The 19,524-nt window shown below is 38.2% G+C and overlaps 1 protein-coding gene across 1 annotated transcript; it reads right to left on the bottom strand.

Moving 5' to 3' along the window:
• Positions 1 to 297: 297 nt before the first annotated feature.
• FAM168B (family with sequence similarity 168, member B) lies at positions 298 to 12,902 on the bottom strand. The gene is made up of 6 exons (XM_009702862.1): positions 12,824 to 12,902; positions 9,120 to 9,203; positions 4,788 to 4,930; positions 3,827 to 4,004; positions 2,369 to 2,498; positions 298 to 1,002 (listed from the first exon to the last, which is right to left on the bottom strand). The coding sequence occupies exons 1-5, from the start codon at positions 12,891 to 12,893 to the stop codon at positions 2,386 to 2,388; spliced, it is 588 nt and encodes a 195-aa protein (XP_009701164.1). The 5' UTR covers positions 12,894 to 12,902; the 3' UTR covers positions 298 to 1,002; positions 2,369 to 2,385.
• Between the last annotated feature and the right edge of the window lie 6,622 nt (positions 12,903 to 19,524).

The following is a 19,524-nucleotide window of genomic DNA, read 5'->3' on the forward strand; positions in this document are numbered from 1 at the left end:
GGAAAGCAAGCCCGATCAACTGCACATACATTTTCAACTGACTACAACATTCTTTAGGAAACACAGCACAGATTTCCTGAACTGAGAACTAAAAGCAAGTGTTTTTCTATCAGTCTGTGTGGCAGTCTCACTTTGACACATCTTGCATCATCTGAAAGATAGTACTGGATATATATCTCCCCAGGACATACAATTCATTATGCAGGTGATGTCACCTCCTACTATTCCTAAGAGCCAGTTTTGCCTCAAGGAAGTTTGCTTTATTTACTGGCACACAGAGCATTACCTTTGTCATTTCATTCTGATCCTTAAGAACATCTGTATAACACTGAATCTGTTTAATGAAAATGAAAAGGTATGAAGTAAACTAATCGTGTGCAGGATTTCTACAGCTTGTCTGACTCATTTTCCAGTCACTCCAATTTAGTAGTTTAATTTGAAAAGAATACATCACTTAAATAAAAATATGGCCCTTTTAAACTGGCAACTCCATCAACCTGAAAAAGGTTGAAGCACTTATCTAATGTATATGATGGTACTCTATAAAGAAACTCACTTTCATGATTCTACCTTTTAAGACCCTGCATACATTACAACAGTGCATTAGTGATACAAGTTGTAAAACACTTTTCGGTTCCTTTGGATTTGCATATGATGGTTTTTGCATCAGTCACTGCAGGTAGATTGAGCAAGCTTTGTTTTTGTGTTTTAACATGCATTCAACTAGATATGGATCAGAATAAATTTATACTCCCTTTTTATCATTATAATTAGCTAAAAAATTGCAAGACAGTCCACAAAACAGGATTTGCTTTAAGACTAACTGCTGGAGTTCCAAGATGTAAGATATGCAGCACTGGAAAATCTTCAGTGATCAGGAATTAGTAGTGTTTAGCCAAGTGTTGAAAGCATTCAGAAGAAAAGTCCTGGTTGGAGGCATGAGGGCTTCAGCACCAACTTTTAAACCTCAATTTCTTGATTGCATATCTCCCATCTTCAAACCTACGTTAAGAGGGGGGGGGGAGTGGGGGAAGTCAGAAATATTCTCAATTATGTGAAATACTATTCGAGTATGGCAGAACATCCTCACACTACATGCACCACATTGACACGCACACACAATGGACATTAAGTATTACATAATGCTACCCTAGCACTCATCCAGTCAACTGAAATCTATAGGCTTCTCGGTTAAGAATTCACTACAGTGATTTTCTCCTGACATGTCCATTCCAGCTCTGTCATTACTAGTAGTTTTGTCTTAAGTAGAAGGTGTAATATTAAAAAGGTATTTTATGCTAAATTTAATTATCAGCAGTCATGAGTTTAGTCACAGCAAAACTCACTTTTTATACTCATGTAATACGACACTCTTGGATGAAATATTCTATGTGAAACATTTCAGACCTGCAGACTGGTATGCAGCATCACAGCAAAATGAGAAATGGCTGTTGCATTACTAACTCAAAGGGAGTAAGTCACCTGTAATCACAGAGCTCTGGACTCCTAACTGCTGAAACAGAAGTCCAGAGAAAGTTAAAACAAAGTTAACTTTGTCATAAACTAAATGGACTAAAAGTGAAAATTTCTAGTTCAGTTGGTCTGATAAATCCATATTTCAAATGAAGTTGTTCTCAATTTATGCTAAAAAAACCCACAGAAACAGAAGCGAGGATCCCAAAAACACTGGGCTTTGTGTCAGTTTGACACATATTACACCCCCAAAATCCATCCCACCTGATAGCAGATTTCAAAATTAAACTCTTTTCTTGCAACCCATAATCTAAATTTTGGTCTACACTAGAAGTGATTTTTCTATGTTCACTGCAAAAAGTATGAACTGATATTTACCTGAAACGGAGTGAATATATGACATTAAGTCAAGGTTGTGAATTTGTTTCAGCACCCTGTGAGAAAGATTCACCCCCAGAGCAAGGCAAAATGCTTACCTTGCCTACATATGTAGGCAATCAAAAATAAGACTACCAAGTTAGACTCATTGTTTCATTCAGGAATCACAGTACTCCTAAATTCACCAATTACCAACGAATCCAAAATACTGGATACATTTAGTCCCAGATGTACTTTAAGGCAAACTTGGGGCTCATTCTTTCAAATTCAACAAACATGAACGATAAAAATGACTCATGATTTCTGAAGATACAGACCACTGAAGAAGTCCCACTAGGCTTCTCTCCTTTGCAGGGAACAGCTATTACATAAGCAATAATTTTCGTGTATTCTTACTCAATTAGAATACTGTAGAAGTACCCCAGACTGCTTACCTTCTGAAGAGTCTCTGAAAGAACCTGCAATGCTGTAATTTATAAGAAAGATTAACTGCTTTCACTCTAAATCGGTAACTTACACTGACTGCCAGGATGATCACCACTGTGGGGGCACATAACTATAGGTTGGTGTTCCTGGAGCCCGATATGTGGGCATAGTAACTGGATGAGGGGCTACTGGAGTTGGGGAATGAGTTGTCAACAAAGTACCTAGGATGAAGAGAACATTTTTTTCAGTAAGCACAAATTCTAGCACAGAGCAAAAAAGAAGGGGAGAAGAAAAAAAGAGTTAATTTTAAAAACAGTGACAGCTTGCTCATCTTCCAATTTAAAATTACCAGTATCATTTTTGCACTCCAACCTCAATCTTCCTTCAAACATTTATGCAAGGGGATCATTTTGATGTTTTGTCCAATGCACACAAAGATACTCATTACTCAAAAACAGCTCTAGCAGAAAACCTGCAACATAAGCATTACTCACTGCAAAACTTTTTCCCACAGCAGGCTTTACATGCCATAAGAATACTTGATGGTAGAGATAACTTGACTGATACATCAGAATAAACTAGTTCTTGTTTGCATTATTACAGATAGGGTTTTTTTACAGACTAAGGGGCTTCAGAAACAAACACACTGAGATAGCAGGATCTTAAGTCTTGCTCTACAGCACTTTGTAGAAACAAACACCTGAGATAAGCTTGCCCACATACAAAACTCTAATGTTAGCTCAGTTTGTGACACATAACTTCTCCAGTTTTGAGGTTCCTCAAATTAAATGATAAATTTGACAAGATAAAACCCAGAATCTGAAAGCAAGCTCATGGTTTTCATTTTTTAGATTACTGAATTGAGCACCCTTTCACTGAATGTGGACTTTTCTTCATGAGTTCACACCCACGGAGTAACAAAGCATGAGACCCCTCACCTCAATAAACAGTCTAGATTATTGGTTAAACAACATTTTCTCCAAAACACCACCACTAAAAGAGCACGACATTAGGAAGCAGACGTTCCTAACCAATGCCTGTGACACAGAAGACCTGCAGGTAAGTGCAAACACATAAAATGTTAACACACAAAGAAGGTCAGCAATATGACGGGTGGGCTGAAAACACTGCATTTTCCTTAGCCTTAAGAGGTTGCTGTTTTCAACTAGGCACAGAGAAATGTATTGAGAAGAGGAAGACAGACTCTTGACACTGGTAAGACGAGAAGCAAAGGCTGCAAGACTAAGTGAAATTCCATACAGATATAAAGAAAAAGTACTTTACCATAGTACTAATATCTGAAAAGAGGACATGGTATCTTCATCCTTAGAGATGATGAAAATATCACTCAGTAAGTACACAACCCAATCTAGCGGGACCCATTTTGAAGATGCTGGAGATGACCTACAGAAGTCCCTTCTAATCTAAACAATTTTCCGATTCTGCCAGGCACATCTCTGGCATCACATGTTTGTAATGCAGCTGCATTCTGACTCCAATCAAAAGGAGATCTTCATCAATAGAACATAAGGGTTTTAAGTTCACGTACCTGCTGACATTGCCATAGTAGTCCCAGCCACCATCCCCATAGTCACACCGTTTCCTCTCGGTGGTGGAATCGGAGCAGGATACATAGTCGCTGGCATGCCGTTAGGCTGCACAACTGTGGTGTGGTGAATTACGTGGGGTGGTGCTGCATATAAAGGCTGTGTGTAGTAAGTGCCTTGCTGTTGGAGGAAAAAAAAGTAACTCATTTAGGATAACATTTGAAGCAGGGACCTTTGTAGAATTCCAATGCTGACTGTACCTTCAACAGTAAGGGCTCATTCTTCATTCACTCGTCATTCGTTCCCTTCATTTCCTATCTTTTCATATATTAATCCATGACAGAACTTCTCTCTCTTCCACAACTTTTTATTCAGCTGCTTTTAGTTAAAGAACCAAAGGTTTTTTACAAATCCAAATACACTAAGCAGACTGGATAAACCCTGTTACGTGCTTATTTATTCCCTTCAACTACCCTGTACATATCAGACAAGTTTCATCTATGCAAGGCAGCGGCCAACTTTTCCCCAAAATACCACGTTTGCTAAAGGGTCTTAATTCTATTCTTTCTACTAGTTTTCAACAGTTTGCCTAGTATGAGACTTGGTAACTCCCTGAATCAAAACAGAGGCTTCTTCAAAAAATCAATGCAAGTTTATGACAATTTTTGACAAAACAAAATCAGGATGTGGTAGTTACAGCATTCAGCACACATTTTTAAAACTACTGAATCTAGTGTCTCTTCAAAGACCGAACACATTATCAGTAAGTGCAAAGTAAGTGTCATGTGAGATAGAATGCATAAGTGCACACACACACTCTGTAAATCACTGTATTAAGAACTCCTACTATAGGCAGCTAAACATTCGCTCCAGATGTGATATAACAGTTCAGAGTTCAAGCAGATATTACAAGGTAAACAAAACAGTATCCAAACAGACAGTTTTTTGGTTTTGTTCATTCACCTGTGCATATGGATTCTGCTGTGGATAGGCACTTCGAACTGGGTACACAGCAGTCTGATAGGGATTCGGTGACGAAGAATATGGGGGCACTGCTCCACTAGTGGGTGAACAAGATACTTTATACGGGGTTCCTGGTGTATAACCTGAAACAAAGGTAAATCTGCATTAAAAACATGAAAAACAAGAGTCAGTACACTGCTTTCTAAAGTCAGGGGTAACAATTTTCTTAATTTCCAAATTCCTTAATCTTCACGTGAGTACTTAGTAGGCTAGTCTCAATATCCAAGCACAAGTTCTATCGTTTACGTAATACTGGTAACTGTCAGAAAAAAAAAAAATACTTGACTGTGTCAACTAAGCATGAAAAGTTAACTGTATTTTTTCACAATTTGCTTTCCAAATCTATGGATACGGGATTAAAAAAGTGGATTTGGATTTCTGTAGTAATACCATTAAATACTTGGATTCGGTATATTAGGCAGCATTCCTACTTAGGAGGATTTGGCACATGTTAATATGAGCCCAGCTCTCAACACAGCCCAAATTGTACTGGTAAAACATAGTAACGGTTAACTAACCTGCAGTTCCTTTCTGTAGGAGATGAAACAGCACAAGAATTACACGATTCTGATTTTTGAAATTGTTAAGAGCTCAAGATAGGTTTTTCAGAGAACTGAGACACATAATCTGCAACCTTGCTTCAACTTACATTTATTCATATTTGTTTTCTGGCATTTTCTGAACTGGCTAAAATAAATACGAAAAGCCACACCTTTAAAGCACAAGCACTGTAGAGTTCATTGCAACTGCAAATTAGACTTCAAAGGCACTTTAACATCTTTAAATTTTCTTTTTGTGTATTACATACTTAGACATACACTTGATTATCACTTAAGAATTACTTTTGTACGTTATAGTAAGACTTCAGATGACATCAGAAAGAATTTTGCATTCCTATTACAAGGCCCCCCAGATCAGTCTGCCTTGTAAATGCTGGGAACTGTTCAATTTTTACAGGTATAAGTAGCAAGTGCTGGCTCAGATCCTGCCTAAAGACAGCTCCTCTGTAATTCCTCCAGCCCTCATCCGACAAGGTCTCAGGATAACAGAACAAGGGCTTGATGGAGGAGATGGAGGAGATCTATGAGATGTACCACTGCTGCTGCACGCTACACTCCCACAATTATACTATAGCTTAATGGCCAGAGTGGGAATACAAATACCTTAGCAGCAGCATCCACCAGAAACAACATGTAGGGTAGTAAACAACAGGCACGACCCGTTCTGGAGAAAGCATCCAGGCCCTAGCCTATGCTATGCTGGGTTTCCTGCAGGTTCACCACACTAGGAGACCAAACATCCACAGAGACAATTTTTATTTAGTTGGAACTGTACAAACTAGTACTAGGGCAACATGAGAAAAAACACCTCGTAATTACAGAAAAAAAGAAAGATACTATCAGAATAATTAGGTTGACTTTAAAAACTGTCTAGAATGTGTCATCTTCAATACAGAAAACAAATCTGAAGCTCTGAAGCCATATAGCAGAGAGAACACTGGCATTTGCATTGTGAAAAAAATGAGTCTGCGCAAACAGCATGATGACAGATGACCTTCATTCTTTTTGCTATGTTAACGAAGTAATAGGTTTACTACGTCTTGGTTGTTTTTTTCTTTTTTTTAATAGAATTTATCACTTTTAGGAGACACTAAAGAAAGCTCCCACAGCACTTAATCTGAACTCTCGTTTTTAGAGATTCTAAGCATTTGACGAATAGAGCATGCTGAGGAAGTAACTTCTATTTCTACAATGGGGACCTATTTGTGTTGAAAAACTCAGCTACCAAATGCTGAACACAAAGCATCACTACTGAACTACAACTATGTTCTCAGTCAAACCCACTCTCAGCTGGATACAGCTGCACAGGAAATTTAACTTGTACTCTTGCAAAGCGGTACATCTGGACAAGAGGTGTTCTACCTTGGCATTTAATTTTTTTTGTCCCTTACAGGGACCAAAGACCTTAAAAGTAAACCACATGGTTATTAAAAACCACAGAAATTTAAGAAAGATACCTGTAAAAAGGTACCCTTTCTGAACAGCAGTGGCACCTTCAAATACTGCTGCGTGATGTAATTTTACAAAACGTTTGATTCTACAAATAAGTACTTACAATCAGAAAAGTTAAAAAAATATCCCTGCTGTTACAACAAAGTACTTCAAGTTGTTATCTATCCAAATTAGAAGATCTGGACATTTTGAACATTAATTCATAGCTTAAATAGCAGCCAAAATTTAAAGCTATTCTTAGTTCTGAAATAAAAGCTTATTTCCTAGTCAACAGCAATAAAAACTCTAATAGCACCAGCTTAAAAAAAAAAATTAAGAACATTTGAAGATGGTATATGACTTCTATACGTCTTTATTCCTTTTTCACATGAAACTGAAAAATTTCTTACTCTAACTTTGTTACATAGCATGAGATATATTCTGAGATTGATCAAAGTAAACTAATCTTACAACACAATTAAGTCAAGTCAAGAATCTTCCCCAGAAACCATAACCTTCTATTACAACATAACTGACATGGAGGAAAAAACCCAATCAACTGGATAAAACCATTGGTCTTGTGATTTGCTAAATTGATTACATGCAGCTTATGTTCATCTTCCCGCAGTAGGATTTGCAAACTGCAACTGGTACCGAGACTGGAACTACCTCTCAGTTATCTGATCCTACGGTCAAAAACTACAGCTACTCCTCAGCACAGCTGCAGGAATCCTGATGATATAAACAATGGAGCACAGAAGGCAGAGCCACATCACTAAGGTAATCTCAAACGTGAAACTGAACAGTCTATTAGTAATACAAGCCGATAATAAAAGCCCACATAGGGTTTTGATTCCAATGCTAAGAGTCATACCCCTGATGGGAACTGCTCTCCCTTGACCATCACTCCAAAAAGTTCTGAAGCAATCCAGTGCAAATGCAAGCTGGTACCCCTAGATACTTGCAAAGAGGCAATACCCTATCCAAAGGACAGATTTATTTTTTTTTTTTAAATTACTGGAACTTGTAATAGGCATCTGTTTCCCTACCTTAAATTCAAGATCGAAGATCAGCCAAAATCAGTTCTGCACTCGCCATGCCTCTAAGCAGCAAACTGAACAGAGACAGGCTGTACCAACTAGAATACTCCACAGTTCCAAGGAAAGCTATCCGCTTTTAACAGGTTCTGCAGGCAAACATTTTAGATGACTTTCTCTTGCCTCAGTAATTGCTGCCACACCCTTTTAAGAGTCTCCCGGTAGTTAATGAAATGCTGTATGTTACAAACACTGAACTTCACTACTGCAAGCAGGTTTCCACAACACAAGCTTCCCAATTTCAAGCAGCATCCTTTCCTATCCCTGTAAGTTACATGAGCATTCAGGGACAAATTTGGTTATGTACCATGCATCTCTCTGAAAAACTGGCATAATACATGCAAGTGAAAGAGTTCCTGAAGATGGCCCAGATCTACATTAACAAAGCAACATAAGGAACTCCTTAGCATGCAAAATAACCACAGAGAGAATACTGTTCGATCAGATATATGTTCCTGGTTTAAGTGGAAATTAAATGCTACCAGTTTCTGTTTTGTTTCAAGCATTAGCACATCAAAATCATCTTCTATTAGCAAAAGCAGAACTACACAAAAACAACTTAGGTGAGTGCTTTGGTTTCTCTTGTGTCTGTTTTTCTGTCTCCCTTTTCCCAGGCTCATCACATTCTCTTTCTCTGAAGTGAGAAGCATGCAAGTGCAGTTACCTAAAAACACCCCCAATATCCACTATGGACAAAAGAGTTTTACCCAGCAATCAGGCTTTCCAGACAATCAGTTCATGCAAGATAATTTTAAGGGCAGAAAGAAGACAGCAAGCTACACTTGTAAAGGTATGATTTAAGAAAAGGATGAAAAAGAATAATTTTGAAAACAACAGACAGAAGAAAAAAGGGAATCTGGAAACAACCAATAGGATGCAAAGCAAGCAGAATCACAAAGGAAGCAGTAAAGGGAAACGTGACGCAATCCTCAAGTTTCAGCCTGAAATATAGCAACAATAGCTAAAAACTCAGCTTTTCTGTTCTCTGAACGTGAAAGCAGTATGACTTAAGACAAGATTATACTAATTTTAATTTATCAGATGACTCCTTATGAGTCATATTCAAAGTAACGTAAAACTTATCCCACAGTGTGTTACTGTAAGCCTCTACAGCTTCTTCTCATTCTTGGTTCCAACAACTTTCAAACTTCAGGTTACAGCTCTGACATACTTAGTACACATACCTGTTTGGAAGGTAGGATTTGCTCCAGGGTACATATTAGGGGAATAGGCAGGAGCAGCCGCTGCATAGCCCATTGGGAAGCCAGCTAGAAGAAAGAATGTGCCAAAGTTATTTTCTAGACTGATTGCACAGCCTAACCAGACTCTACTCAAAGATTCTTGCTGTACATCTTTTAATTGAGATAAGCTAACAGATGGCCTTTAATCACACCTCCTCAACTGAAACACCTGGCTTCTCTTCTCCCAAGCCACCTCAAGCTGAATGCTACATGAAGGGAACAGCTGAGGAGTCACAAGTGCCATTCTCCTTTACAGCCCTGTTTCAGCAAATATCAGAGTTGGCCAAGTAACTCCTCAGTTAGTTGGAGGAAGTTTTGTGCAACTATCCAACCTTCCTCTCCCTGCCCCAAGTTTTAGGACCTGATGTACATAAAATATTGATCTGAAGAAAAGGGACTTTTTCATAGAAATAAATTCCTAAAAGTCAGAGTGACTCTGACTCTCCAGATCAGTTATTCCGAGTGGAGAGTACAAAGCAACCCTAGGTAATCAAAAATGCTTGCTGCATTTGACACAGATTTGTTATTATACTCAGGTATCAAACAGGCTCACCAGTTTCAGGTTCGAACTATGACAGTTAACAGTAACAAGCAATTCACTGAGGTATTGGCAAAACGACAGGTAAACACTTCTACACCAGAATACAAGAACCACTATGGCCGAACTAACATTGTGATATACTGGCCTTCAAAATAAGTCAAAAAAACAGCATTAGCAAAAGCTATAGTTACTTGAAAGATGTGAGTTTAGATTGTAATAACTGAAATTTCTGAATTAATCACAGTTATTATTTTTTCCAGGAACTTACATTATTCTGAACTGTGAAACTGAGTAATGTCTCTATTTAGAAAGACAGAGTTACTATCACATTTTGTTATCAACATATAAAGATTTCAACTTCTCCAGATAAAAGGCAATTACTATTTGCATATTCACTGTCAGGCTTAAAGCTGCTAGTTTTAAACCGCTATTCAAATTTGAAGGGTTTCTATTTCGCTATAAATCCCAGAGTCCTTAGCAATTACTCCTAACAATACAAATTCCTTAGCTCAGGACTATATACGCTAACCTAGTTTCGTAAAGCACTCTGTAAACGTATCAAGTGACATACACTTGGCACTACTATTAGGTGGTCAGCATGGATAAGACTAAGAAAAGCATTAGGCTTAAAAATCAAAGGTAAAAATAACATATCCAATTCATAACAACTTTTCAGAGTGTAAATAGCTCTTAAGCTTTCAAATTCACAAGCTGCTAGTGAAAAGTTTTAGTACAGCTTTACACCTTACTCAAACTGACTATACATCTGCAACATTATATATATAGTATACATTTTCAGTTTTCTGTTCTTTCTTCACAGGTTCAGCTCCACAGTAGAGCACTGAGCTGCTCAAGAAACAAGCTGTTTGTGAAAAACTAACTACGACAAGCAGCAGTTTTAACTTCTAGACAGAACTTTTATCCATATGAGAACATTTGAGTATTGATTCCTTGCTACTGTAAACCCATCCAACAGCCTCAAACAGGTGTAGTATAATATAAACAGCTATCAAATATGCAACAGCTTTAGAAACACAGTACCTTTAAATAATACATTCCACTTAGCAATACGTTCATTACTCTCAATTACCATGCAACCCATGTAAATTCAATTATTCTGAACCGAGAATCCGTAGTTTTTACATTAGGAGAGGCAAAGAAGGTAGACTTAGACACGCAACAGGTTCTTTTTAAAAAAAAAAATCCTAAAAAGCAAGTCCACTTCTCATTTTAAAGAATGTGTTTTGTGTTTATCCCACAATCTTTATGCCTGAAGCAGGCAGCTCAGCAAACCACCTGTAACAGTGTAACACTGCAGACCTTATTGACTAGGCTGAATTTAAGGGCCAGAGTTGTATAAACCCATGGACTGCCCTGAGGAAGAATTTTGAGCGATCAACTTGTAGCATGACATTTAAGGCACTTCTAAAACAATTCTACTTCAATTCCATATATTTTAGTTATGCTAATTTATAACCAAGTGAGGACTGGCAAATACACAATATTTACATAATTCAGTATGTAGTCTAATATGTATAACAGTGGAATAAAAAATTAGAAGTTGTAATGTTTAAATTGCTATTTCTGAATCCACAATAGTATATTTTCCTAAGTCAATTAAGGTACGACCTAGATTAGTATCAACAAGAGCTTCAATGCAATGTGTAAATGGTTGTAAGTACAAATGAAACCCTGGTTAATATAAATCCGTGTTTAGAAAACAAACAGAGCTAAAAATACAAAGTTATATTTAAATAATTCATAATAGTCTTTATCTAAAGCAAAACAAAGCCTTGAAAAAGCAATCTATTACAAATAAAGAAATAATTGTACTGTAATTTATATTAATTAGTAAACCACTGCTGCTTGCCTTCTGAAATTACTGTAGTCCATATAACTAAAACAGTTACAGAGAATAAAACCATCCTGCGGGACTTACAGTTACACAGCATTAGCTTTACAATTTATTACTGCACCATTTCAGTCACTCAATAGACTTAAAAACATTGCAACATAGTGTGTGTTTTCCCCTTGTAAACACTGTAGAGATCAAGAAAGGTACACTAGTTTGAGGAAAAAAATAAAAAGTATCTGAAAAGCAAAAATAGAAATTAAAAGGTTTGAGACAATCAAGTCAACAGTAAAGAAAATTCATTTATGCACCAGTATTTAGAAGAAGGAACAGAGAAAAGTGGAACAGGAAAATAGGAACTCCAGTACACTACCTAAGCTGAAAAACAAATCTAAAAACCGTAAATACCAGCAGGAAAGTGTAGTACAGCTAGAAAGAATATAAACAGTAATGGTGCCAAATGATTTCGCCAAATCACAAAACAGCCTCCCTGTAAAAGCTACAGCAGTTTAACTGGTTATGATACATAAAATCTGAAGTGAAAGACCTTCCATCCCCTCCCAGGATGGAATAATTCCCTTACCCCACAGATATCAGGAAAAAAAAAAAAGACTGTATCAAGACACACTGCTTGAAATCCCTCACAGAGACACATAGCCCTTCTCGTCAGTCTTCCTGGAAAGTTTTGACCAAATCTAATTATTGCCTTATGCCACTTCTGAACTATGGCGACATCAGAACTGAAGCCTCCTCACACATACATTAGGAGATGAGGGGAAAAATTCCTGGTAAGAAACCTGAAGCCAAATGAGAAGCAGAGAAAGCAAGAAATACATTTAATTTCTGTTTTAAAAAACATTTTTTGGCCATTTTCTTGGTCCCATCTTTGCTGCTATGCTTTGGGCAGTCATAAAACAAATTGCATGAACAAGAATTAGAGGATAGAAAGGTTAACTGCGCCAGGCAACCCGCAGCAGAAATAGACTGACTCCTCTTCTTGCAGGGCGTAATTATTGGAGCTCCTAAAATAATCCGCTTTGGAAGAGATACCAAAGTTAGAAATATAACAGAATTAGATGTTATATAGAAATATAACATCACTCTTGAAACATCACTTTTTAAATTTAAAAAAAACCCCACCCAAATCCCCAAAACAGATCACCATACATGAAGCTGTTCATAAGTGACTATTTCTGCTTGATTACAAAGCAAGATCAGTGTAACTGAAACTCATTAAAAAACAGTGTTACCTACCTGGATAACCAATTCCTTTGGCATTTGCATAGGGAACCCCAGAAGATCCAGGGCTATACACAGGATTCATGATTTCAGTAACTGAATCAGGGAAAAAAAAAAAAAGAAAAAAGCATTTACTCAAGTATAGGGAAAGCTCAAAATCTCAGTAACTAAGATGGAACTGGAAATGGGGTAAAGTTTATTGGAAGAAAAAGTAAGAGAGGAAAAAGCAGCAATTCCACTACTCATCAACATTAAAACTGTAGCTACAAGCAAGAGACAGTCACTGCAGAAATAAGTTTCAAAGCATCACAACCCTCAATTGGCTACAGAACGTCTCAGGAACGAAACATTCCCTGTTGCAGAGCATGCTCTCAAAATATTTCCATCCCCTATGATGTGCAAATCCATAACCCACTGCAGGAGTTCACATGTGTGGGAATTCTCCCTCCATGTCACCTATCAATCACTTATCATCTATCTACCATCTATCACTCTTGGTTTCTTCCTATTTCTTTCTTGAAATATCTAGCCAAGGGATGCAAATACTTACAGTCTATTACTACTGGCATTTCAAGCCTGAGATTCCAGTCCTTTACCAGCACTAAATTCACCAACTGTCAGCAGTCCAAATGCGACAGAAGTGGCAAAAGGCCTTCTGTATTAGACAGCTAGCTCACATTTATTTATTTGCTCACTTGCTGCTAATTCTTCAGAGTCTACGACAAGCTGACAGTTGGGTCCAATCACTTCTGAATTATGTATTCACACACCAAAAATGCACCTATAGTTAGTATGACTGGCAGGAATAAAACCCAAATCTCAGTTTTTAAAAGGATCTTGTACATAAACAGCACAGAAAATAAAGTGTCATTGAAGATGCTTCTCAAGTTTTTCCTTGTATGTCTGTGTACTTCCAGGAATATAAATCACTGCATCACACTCACAAGCAAGCCCAACATGTGCCTCTAAGAGTACTGTTTGCAACTACTTTCCTAATATTTTTAGAAAAAAATCCCCATATTTTAACCCAAATATCTTCAATCATCTGATTTTCTGCAAATATTTACAGTTTTACCACTTCTCTTCCTGCAAGTGCCCATTTTTCACTGGAAATACGGTCCAACGGCAAGACAGGAAAATGTCTATGAAACCAGACTTTCTTATTAACTGTTAATATCTGATACTTGAGTCACTTCCTCTTCTACATCTTGAGATGCTGTCTTACCTAAACGAAGAGAGTGTTAAACGGTTTAACACAGTTTTACAGAATTTTGTAAATAAAGTTTATGAAGCAAAAAAGAGTCATAATTACACATGCACTACTTTAGTTACAGAATACATTACGGCAGGAATCTAACTTTGGTTTATCAGTATAGCTGCACCGATAAACCTATGTTACGTGACTGTATAAAGCATAAATAGTTTGCTTTTTAAAGTTATACTAAAAACAGCTCTGTGCCAAGATTTCTAGCAGCACCTAGTACACAACAGAAGTAAAAGAATAATTTGTGCAAAATTAGAAAAATCAGAAAGTGCTGTCAAAAAGTTTATCGTCAGGTTTCACAAAACACTCAAACTTGATGCAACAGAATTACAAGATTCACCAGTTTCTTGGACTTTCCCACACACACACACTTAGCAATACTACTAACTTAAATAGAACTGCTTTTATTTTTTCCAGTTTCATACTTGATTACGTATCAGGACAACAGAATCCATTAAGAATGAGTTAAAAAACAACCAACCTGCCATTTACATTGCTTAGTATGAGGAAAGTTCCCCAGAGCAGCATGTTTAATCACCTGACCAGCATCAAAAAAAAGCAGTTTGACACAAATCTCCCCAGAAATATTCTACAGCAAACTAGCTGTCTTCGAGTACAAAGCATTATTTTCCACTGAAGTCCCGTGGACTTTTAGTGGCATTAACTCTGCCGCATCATAACCGACAGGTATATTTTGCTGTACTAGCATTTCACTGTAGCAAGACTCTTCTTTTCTCCCATACTTTCTTCTGTGTATCCTCCTTTCTAAATAAGAACTCTCATTTACTTGAAAATTTTCAGTCTCTTCCCTTAATATCTACCTGCATTTCCTTCTCATTCGCATCTCAGCTCCCCTTTCAATGTCTATTTTGTCAGATTCTGCCTCTGAACTTACAAAACCCGAAAGAGGTTCAAGCTTCATTTCAGTCTCAGCATTTTCGATTTGTGGGGTAAAAGCCTTAAGGAAGGTGGATACCCCCTTCCACTCAAACAGCACCCCCACACCCCCACATCCCTACAAATACACTGCTACTCCTTGCAGTCTGTAGAGAAATCAGGAGGAAAGAAGACCCTGTAACCCTCTCACCATTCTGAATGGCAATAAGGAGGAGGAAAGAAAGAAAGAGGACTGGAAAACCAGCAAGAGCATTCTGTGAATATTTAGGTAAAATGTATTTAAAAAACCCAACAACTATTAGAAGTATTAGTAGTCAATGACTGCAGAAGAACACAAGGACATGCATTCTGGGGGATGACTTAAACAGAAGCCATATAAAGCTGAAAAGGTACAGAAAATGAACAGAAAAGGTCAGAGAACTCAGACTTGATCTCAAAGGAAGTGCAGATTAAGAGAAAGGAATTCCACTTAAGTAAAGGGAAAAAAACCCAATGGCACTGGGGGCCTGCAGGCTGCCTCTTACTGGAAAGAACATCAACTTTCACTTCAAATGCATCCATACTTCCAAATTCATGTGTGTACATACACCCCCTCCCCTTAATTTAGCTTTGGTTGAACCGGCATGTACCTTCACCACTTCTGCTTTCACACTCTAGCTTTCAGCACTGAAATACAAGTAGAGATTCACTAGCCTACAAAAAGTGCTTACAGTTTTTGTAACGCAGACAAAACTGCAGATCACTTCTCATTAAAAATAATTACTTTCAGGTCTTCTCTGAAGGACCCAGCATGTGTAAGTATAATTATACAGTATTACCTAGTGGTTGCAATCATCCCACTCTTACCGTAATTTTACTTGGAAGGACATCTGTTATGCTGAAACATGGAACCTAGCAGTCCACTTCCCTGTAACATTTAAAGTCCACATCAAACGCCAGGGAAACTAGTATAAAGTGAACCCAAAGAATGGTGGTTTTCAACCTTTTTGTTGGCATCCCCACCAAAGAATTCTCTTGTTAATGTATATGTAAGAAAGTGTCTACTGTGCATCATCTGTATATAAATTCCATAGAGTCAACTGTATATAAATTACAGTCAACTAAATCTTTCAGCTGAAGGGAAGGTAATCATACTTATTAAAGGTGCTCCCACTGAAGGCTACGCAAGCATGCTTGGGAAGAGCAAATGCTTCACCTTTCATTCTTGCCAAAGCCAAACAATCAAACTCAGTTTTGATCAAGCCTGTTAAATCTCATCTTGGTACAGATACCAGGACAACCCTCCTCCTCTTAAATCCATGTTTCAGGAAGCTGAGCACAAACGCCAACCGCTACTAATGCTGAAGCTCTAACACTCCGAATTACGATACTCTTTTTGCACATAGCTTTTCCTGCTACACTCAGAATGAGCACATTTCTAGGAAATTCTGCTTTTAAAAATCTTTTTACAGCAATACATGCAAAAAAACACAGATCTTTGCAAATACTGTAAAACAAAACTGCACATTCTTTTGTAACAGATATATTTTCTTACTATTTATTTTCAAAGTTGTGCAGAAACACTATCAGAACAAGATCTACTGAATGCCACTTTGCGCTCATTTTATGACAATTACATCACAAGAGTTGGGGAAGACTCTCCCAGTACCTTGCCTAAAGCACACTATTGTGATCCACTAATGCTTTCATTCTTCAAACTTCAGCAGACTGACACTAAGTCATTATAGCATTTACCATCTATCCATCAGATACGCTGTTTGCTATGATATTGTATAAACAATCCAGTTTCCACTTACACACAATTCCTTAGCATTGCCTTCCCAGTAATGGTCTACATTTTACCCATTTGATTTCCAGTCAAAGTTTAACAGAAGTAAAATACAATTCCTACATGCCTAGTAGTTTGTAATGTCAAAAAAAGTAATTTCCACTGCTAAGTTACAACGAAAATAGTTCAGGACACTTCAGCTCTCCAAATAACTGACAGTGATTAAAGTCTCACTTGCATTACATTCTGTTAAAACTTCAGCCACCAAAATAGGCCCTTTGACGTAATTCCTAGGCAAGTAACAGGCACTTTTGTCACAATTACTTTAAAAAAAAAGAGAGCTCCTATCAGTAGGCATTCAAGACTTCGTAGACTCTAAGACAATACATCCCACACTGTATTGGTATTTGCAGGTAGCATGAACTTTGTTTCTTCCATTCATCCAAGACCTCAAAAACAGTCACTGAATTTTACCAGGAAGCAAGTATCACCCCTGCTCAAAACAGGGCACAGGTTTATGGTAGCCCATGATTGAAGCCAGCTGGAATCAATGCTTACAGAGAACTGCCGCATTTTTGGCAAGTAATCCTACCCCCTGCACTGGGACAGCACTGGCACCCTAACCCCTCAGTAAGTTATATCAGCTAGGTCAGTTGGCAGAATTCTGGCATTTGCTGGTGGTTTTTGGGTAGAGGGTTGCTATGTTTTCTTCCTACCAGCTTGAGAGAGCTGAGATATCACCAAATGGCTAAGACAGCACAAGCTCCAACACAAGGAAGGGAGCAGGATTGGATAGTGGCAGAAACACAGCCTGTAAAAGGACAACAAGCAATTTTGCCCGAAGTTCACACATAAAGTAAAATACAAAGCTGGAAACATCATTCACACCCGTCTTCCTCCCCTGCTCGAGCTACATGATGCTTTTGCTATAAAAAAGAAAAAATGAGACTCCTGCAATCACCCTTCTATGCTTTGTGTGCACGCAATTTTTAAGATTACAAAGCAAGAGAGCAGCTTAGACTTTTTAATCCTTTCTAATGAATACAATTCTCCTCTGTAAGCCTGTTCTACTGGTGGTTCGTTGTTATGGTTTTTTGTGCTGAAATACACATACATTAGCACCAATACTACTTGTACCCAGTATCAGTAAGGGCAGAGATAATATGATCAAAGACTCAACAGAATTAGTTCTGCATGTCATTCACAAAAAGAAAACCTATACCAAAAATGTAATACTAAGATCCTGCCCATGAACCAACTTCATTTAGAAACACAGAATCATTATGGCTGGAAGAGACCTCAAAGATCATCAAGTCCAAGCGTATACCTGATGCCACCATGCCCACTAAACCATGTACATTACTGGCTTCGCACTATTCTTCCAAAAAAACAGAACACTGCCAAAACCTTTTCTCTTCAAAAGAACCCACTACCTATGGAAAGATTGAACAATCGGCCCAGCATTTCTCAAAGCCCACAATTTCTGTTGCTGCTGCCACGCAAGGGGATAAAAGCTGTCAGCTCCAACCCTTGCATCTCCTGCATAACTTTGAGATCATGTATATTCTTATTTCAAAGAGGTGGAGTAGTGCAGCAAAATCATCAATTCCTCACGGTAAGAATCTTAGAGCCTCTCTATTATCAAATTTAGGGGAAGTCAATCAACTATGATTTTTTGTGTGTGTGTTTCTCAAATCGGAAGAATAAAACTTCACTACATAAAAGAATGATATTCACAACTTTCTAGTTAAATCCTGAAGCTGTGCTTTGGTAAATTTTTATCCTGCAAAGCATATTTTCATTAAGTTCATTTTCAGTTTATTCCACACTCCTTTTTGAAATAACACAAAGTTGTCACAAGTTCCAAATTGAGGCAGAATCTCCAAAAGTCTCTTAATTCCTCCTACTTTTTAACCTAAAAGTTACAAGTGTATAATTACTACCCCAAACATACAGGTCGGGAAGCGTGCATTATACAAGCACGGAAGTTTTATGACATTAACAGTTACATATTTTACAGTAAAATCACATTAGAGCAGACAGAAAGTCTAGTCAAATTAGGCAACATGCACAACACTGCTGAACATTTAAAAAGAAATGAAGTCCAGCTCTTCTCATGCTGAGGGCTGTACACCTTCCCTTATTTAAAATCTAACTTTTTACATTTCTCAGAGCGCAGATTTTGTCATTTGGCTGGTGTTTATGGTTCGCTCCAAACGCTCTAGAAAACCACCGAAAGCACGGTTTGCACCAGGTCCTTTTTCTTTTTGTCTCACAACTCTTCCTAGAAGCTACAGACGACTAGAGTTTTATTCCTTCCTCCAGCTCATAGACACAAAGGTAACAAGGCAGATACAAGATGCAAGGCACACACAGCCTTTCACATGCAGTCGAAGCTTACTGACACTATTCATCTGAAAACCCAACTGACCGATCCCCTCACGGCGCTGCACGGAATTTCTATGAAGTTATTAAGCGGACAATCTTCAGCCTGCATTAATAAACCAGCGTTAAAGACGTCCCACGCATTCAAAAACCACCTACTCCATAAAGGTAACCTGAGCTGTCGCCAGCGACGGACAGCAAAAGCGGACGAGACCCAAAAGGCCCCTGCCTCCACGGTTCCCGCGGGGCGCTGTTGGCTGCCTCCCTCCCCGGTGAGCCCATCACCTGCCGCCGTTTAAAGGCCCTTTTAGCCACCTGTTACGGAGAGCCCTCCGAGCCCCCTGAAGGTTACTCGCTGCCCCGCCTGGCGGAGAGCGGCGCACAGCTGCCCGCCGGGCCGCA

The sequence above is a fragment of the Cariama cristata genome, unplaced genomic scaffold (assembly GCF_000690535.1).
Source record: "Cariama cristata isolate BGI_N322 unplaced genomic scaffold, ASM69053v1 scaffold7036, whole genome shotgun sequence".
Classification (NCBI taxonomy): Eukaryota; Metazoa; Chordata; class Aves; order Cariamiformes; family Cariamidae; genus Cariama; species Cariama cristata.